Consider the following 6,184-nt stretch of genomic DNA (forward strand, 5'->3'; position numbering starts at 1 on the left):
AATTAAAAACAGAGAGACTGCAACACTGTCAAGTGTATGAATTTTTGTTTTAGCTTAAAAATGGTCTCAAGTTTAGGTTCGAGTTAGGACAACATAAAGGGAAGGAAGTAAAAATCATCATTGTGTGTTATATGCAACTATAATTTACTATATTTTTTAATAAACTTTGTAGGCTTCCAATTTGAAGAACTAGTTGAGATTGGACCTTGATGGAATAATTATAAATATTATAATGAATTGATTTGGTGTGATCAAGTATAGAGTTTAAGACTTATATTGATCAGTAATTGAATTACTACTCGAAATACTGCATAATTCCACTGCAGCATATCTGTACTCAAGTTTGATATCAAACTCATTAATGACTTTTCCAAAGCCCAAATTCCAACATATTTTTAGCAATTATTTAGTATCCTCATATATTTTGGGAGGGTTTGCCTTATTAGTTTCAAAGGTTGTTTGAAGGCCATGCCTTTTTAAAACAATTGTTATTTATTTATCAATTATTTTCTATATTCTCCATGTGAATTTGAAGCTATTAACAATGAAATTTGAAATTTCGAATGCAATAGGCTTGAGACCTAATCCATGGAGGAAGGCAATAATAGTTAATATGTGAGACCTTCTATCGAGATTAGGATTTTAATCCTTTAACCCTCTATAAGACCGAGAAACAATTAAAATAAAAAGTTTCTTGATATAATAAAATGAGAGAAATAGATGATAAGTTTGTTGTGTTTAAAACTATGAAGTGTATTTATTTCAAATCATACAAATTTATTTTCGGTTAGAGAACTATGTACCTTCTCAATTTCAAATTGAACTATATACATCTTCGAATTGTGGTGTTAAACGGACTCATCACTCATCCCTAAATATTAGACTCATTTCTTTAATGTCTCTTGAAACTTTGGCTTATTAGCTCGAGTTTAAATCCCCTCAGATCTTAAAACACAAATAGAACAAACACCCTTGAATGTTCGGGTCATGGATGATCTTCAAGTTCTCCTGTGAAGGATTTTTTATGACGGAAACAAGTATAATTTTTTTTGTATATTTACATAGATATTAAACTCATAATTTAATATTATTTTTTTACAATAACTTTTTGACCTAACGTGTGCACAAAATTTAATTACCCAGAGTCCAATACCTCCCTTGACCGAAACATCTATCTCAAGTCTGGATGGCATTGAAGCATGTGCGATCCGATATGTCAGATATATATAACTGCAATGCACGCAATACTATGGGCTATTCCTATTTAATTTGGGGTAAGTACGTTTTATCATTATTAATTTAATTTCATACTGCTTAAATTTTATTTAAAATATAGTGCAAATTGCAGGAAGATAATATACTTTATAATAGTTTTTCTTAATTTGTTTTAATAAATCGTGAGCATATGTAACGGGTGAATTGTGGTTACAGATGACTTACATTAACTACAACTAGAGCTCCAAGAAATAAAAGCACCCTGGTAGTCTCACTAAGAAATCTAGCTTTGGGTGTTCTTAACCTAATTAAAATGACCAAATGATTAGTCTTAACACAATGAAACTGAAGATCAGCAACACCAAGAAGCTAAGAAACACGTCTAAATATTGTTTAGGTCTTGTTAGTAAGTGTCTTTAAGATATTAATCAAAGAATTAATGAAAAAAATATTTATTGTAAAACTCGAGTTAAATTATAAAAATAAATTAAAATAACATAATTCTATACATTTCAATAATTGCTTTCCTTTTAATTTTTTGACATAAACTCTAAGTGTCATATTGTGCCTTGTGTTGCCTTACCACGACTCCAAGTGCCATCAACACCCATTGGGTGGCATTTGAGCAGCACTACTATCAATACGCAAGGTAGTAATTTAAAAATAGGAATAAGCATTTAATTTCATTCATTGAGTTAGGTTTGTCTCAAAATATTTTCTGATAAGTTTTAACTGTACTAGAGCTAACAACCTACTCTGCCTTGAGTATCCAATGGTTTCAGGATAGGAACACATAACCTGTCAGACCCAATTAATATGCTAAGAAGGACTGAGACACCAACAGCTAACACAAGGGGAAAGATGCTCCTTATAGCCTAGAAATAATTTGAATACCCCAGCATTTAATTTATCTTACCTAATCCAGTTAGTTACATTAAGAAAAAAGTCCATAGAAGGAACTTCATGTCAATATCAATATAGTATGAGACACAATTTCTACCTCGCCAACTAAATTATATATACCTCTAACCTTAACTGATTAAAGAATCAAAGTATCAAGGTCTTCATGTTATCTCCCTCTACACATTTGACTAGGATCTCACATAACAGAACAAACAAGCCAACAAACCCACAAACACACGGACTTAGAAAACCTTTAATAAGTATGCACAGTGTACCGCCGAAGCTTGAACTTGAAGGAAACACTAGCTAAGCATGTCCCAACTCATCACATTGTTAATTGTGTGCTTAATACAAATTATTTTGTAGAAATAAGTATTTCTTTTATTAATTTTTCACAAGATTTTTTTAAAAAATAATCATTCATGCGCCGACTCATTCTCTGTGGTCAGCACAACTTTAGGATAAACGGTAGTACTTGTCCACATTCACAGTTTTTATAAAAGTAATAAACTCATCAAATTATCAATGATAAGATAAAAACGTAGTTAGAAAAAAGGAAGGCCCCACTACTTGGTTAATGGATAGCTAAAGTCAAAAAGGAAGCATCTACTATCTACACTCTACAGAACCCGAGTTCAGAGTTCAACGTACAATCTCCAATTAGAATTGCCTAGTTTATCTTCTTTAACCATACCTAATCAATTAAATAATGTTCAAAACTCTGATCCAATTCTCATCATCCACTTGATCATTATTATCATTATAATAATAATAATAATAATATAAACTCTATGCGGTTCTTCACTCTGTTTGAACCATTTGCGGTCCACTAACTATCCGAACCTATCTAATAAAACCTTCACCACCTGCATTTATAACGAGGCCACGCACGATCGACCTTGCCATATTCATCTGTCTGAGGAGTGTAATAGCAGAAAAGACAAGCAAATATATATATAAAAAAAAAACTCTTGAAAAGCTGTATTTCATATAAATATAGTAAAAGTATAAACATACCCATACATATCTTCAGAGGCTGCCATAAAACAAAAGCAAGTATGCAATGAGAGTGTAATTCATTAGATAACATAAGTTGAATTTATAGGAAAAAATATGATTTTAATTCTTACAAAATATATTGTTAGGGATGAGTAAAAAGCGTATGAATATCTCTAAATCAATTGATTACTGTTATTGTTAATAATAAAAGTAGAAAAGAAAAGAATGGTACCTAGTCTTTGATACCATGTTCGGGCAGAGAAAAGCAAACTATGTCTGGGGAGACCACAAATTTATTGTCCCCTGGCCCCAAGTGATCAATGGTCTCTCTATATTTTTCCTTCTTCTATATCACTGTCTAGTTTCTCCCCACTCCCCACACAACACGCTCACAACTTCTTCAGAATGAGCATTCACTACTTCTTCTGCTTCTTCTTGTCGCTCTCATCTTTCCATGTAAGAACCAAACACAACCCACACAATTTCACCTCTATAAATTAATTGCAAACTACTCATATTAATAATAATAATCTTTATTACCACATTGCATTGCTTGTTTAAGTTGTTTCTTTCATTCTGATGTTTTGTTCTATAAATGCAGGTTTCTCTAGCAATTAAGGGAAGAATATTGCCTCAGCCTCAAACAACACATGAACTCATAAACCCATTCAGCCCCAAAGCCTCACTCATTCGTTATTGGAACACTCGCGTTTCGAATAACAATCAAATCCCTCATTTTCTTCTCTCAAAAGCTTCACCTCTCACTCCACAAAACTACGCCGTTCTCAACAAACTCCTAACCAACCAAAAACCTAGACCTAATGAAAACCTTCACCACTCTCTCTGCTCCTCACCGAACTTACTCTGTTCCTTCGACGACACACCAAACGCTCAAACACGTAAAAATGACGACGCTAACTTTGCCCTTTACAACAACAAACGCTTCGCCAACTACGGATCGTCCCGAGTCGGCGGAGTCGACTCGTTCAAGAACTACTCCAACGGCCTAAACGCCAACAACGACGCGTTCCGGCGGTACAGCGCCGCCTCGACGCGCCGCGGCGAACAGTTCAATAACTACGCCGACAACGGCAACGTCGCCAACACGAACTTCTCAAGCTACGGCTCCGCCGCGAATCAAACCTCCGGCGAGTTCAGCAACTACGACAAAACGGTGAACGTTCCGAATCTCGGATTCACCACCTACGACTCCGGCGCAAGCAATCACAAACTCTCGTTCTCGAGCTACGGAAATGAGACTAACTCTGGATCGCAAAGTTTCACAAGCTACGGTAAACGCGTTCGCGGCGGAACGAGCGAGTTCGCGAGCTACGCCGACGACGCGAACATTCTTCAGTCGGAGTTCAACAGCTACGGCGACCTGAGCACCGGAGCGAGCAACGACTCCTTCAAGTTCTACAGCTTCAACGGCAACAATCCGCGGCACGTTTTCAAAAGCTACGCCGCCGGATCGGCTTCCGGAGTTGACAATTTCATCAGTTACCGGAACCGCGCCAACGTCGGCGACGACTCGTTCCAGAGCTACGCCGCGAGGTCGAAGTCCGGCGCCGCCACGTTCGCGAACTACGGCATGTCGTTTAACGTCGGAAACGACAGTTTCACTGAGTACGGAAAGGGAGCAACGGGGAAAACCTCTTTCGGTTTTAAATCATACGGGTTAGGCCGTGGGTTTAAAGTTTACAACAAAGACGGCGCGTCGTTTTCTGAGTATCGAAATTTCAGCGCAGCCAGTGGCAAAGTTGTAAATAAGAGGGTGGAGCCGGGTAAGTTTTTTAGAGAATCTACGGTAAGAGAAGGAAACGTGATTCCAATGCCTGATATTAAAGATAAAATGCCTGCAAGGTCGTTTTTACCCCTCGCGATCGCGTCGAAATTACCGTTCTCGTCGTCGAGAATCGACGAAATGAGGGAAATATTCCACGCGCGGGAGGGGTCTTCCACAGAGCGCGTGATGGTGAACGCGTTAAAAGAGTGCGAGAGGGCACCAAGCAAAGACGAGACGAAACGGTGCGTATCGTCCGCGGAAGAAATGATAGGGTTCGCGGTTTCGGTTTTGGGTCCCAATGTGGCGGTTCGGAGCACCGAGAACGTGAACGGGTCAGGGTCGAGTGTGATGATTGGGAAGGTCTACGCAATCGACGGTGGAAAAGTGACCAAGTCAGTGTCGTGTCATCAGAGTTTGTACCCTTACTTACTGTACTATTGCCACAGTGTACCCAAAGTGAGAGTATACGAAGCTGAAATTCTTGACGTGGACACCAAGGAGATGATCAATCATGGGGTTGCCATCTGTCACCTTGACACGTCAGCTTGGGGCCCGCAACATGGGGCCTTCTTGGCTTTGGGGTTTGGCCCTGGGAAAATTGAAGTGTGCCATTGGATTTTCGAGAACGACATGACTTGGACCACTGCCAATTGAGGAGAGAATGAGAATTTCTACTTTGGTTTTTCTTCAGTTAGTTACTACTTACTACTATATCATAATCAAAATTCAAAATAGCTGGATAATTTTAATATTGTCATATTTTGGAATTCTATTTATAATTCAGCTTGTGTCGTTTTGTAGAGGTTTGGAAGAATTTGGATTATTCGGTTGTCATGACCCATGACTTACTTTTTACTATTTATTGTGTCTGTCTTTGAGAAATTTAAATGCTTGTGTGATTGTTAATTTTAGTCAATTTTTTAATTTTGAATATATGAAAAGAAGAGAAGGCTGAAGGTGCATTCAGGTGACAGAGTGGGGAGGACAAGGGAATATGTTACACGAATTTAAGAAAATATTTGCTTGCCCAATCGAGCCATTGGGGGATGACACATTTGAGAAGCATATTCTGGGTTCTGGTGTAGTGATGGGATGTAGGCATGGTTTTGTTTTTGATTGATTGTTATGCACAGTTGCACTTGCACTTGCACAATATGTCTTGGCTAGGGAACCAAATAAGTGCCTTTATGCTAGTTCCTTCAATATGACTCATTTTGAGGTGTAAGTGAAATTCACTGTAGCTAGGGTGAACGTGAAGAAGAGCAGAAGGAGGAATATGGT

The 6,184-nt window shown here is 37.8% G+C and overlaps 1 protein-coding gene across 1 annotated transcript; it reads left to right on the top strand.

Annotated features, from left to right (window-relative positions):
• Positions 1-3,271: 3,271 nt before the first annotated feature.
• LOC114416458 (polygalacturonase-1 non-catalytic subunit beta-like) lies at positions 3,272-5,791 on the top strand. The gene is made up of 2 exons (XM_028381327.1): positions 3,272-3,573; positions 3,719-5,791. The coding sequence occupies exons 1-2, from the start codon at positions 3,523-3,525 to the stop codon at positions 5,555-5,557; spliced, it is 1,890 nt and encodes a 629-aa protein (XP_028237128.1). The 5' UTR covers positions 3,272-3,522; the 3' UTR covers positions 5,558-5,791.
• Positions 5,792-6,184: the final 393 nt, after the last annotated feature.

Source organism: Glycine soja, chromosome 6 (genome assembly GCF_004193775.1).
Source record: "Glycine soja cultivar W05 chromosome 6, ASM419377v2, whole genome shotgun sequence".
Lineage (NCBI taxonomy): Eukaryota > Viridiplantae > Streptophyta > Magnoliopsida > Fabales > Fabaceae > Glycine > Glycine soja.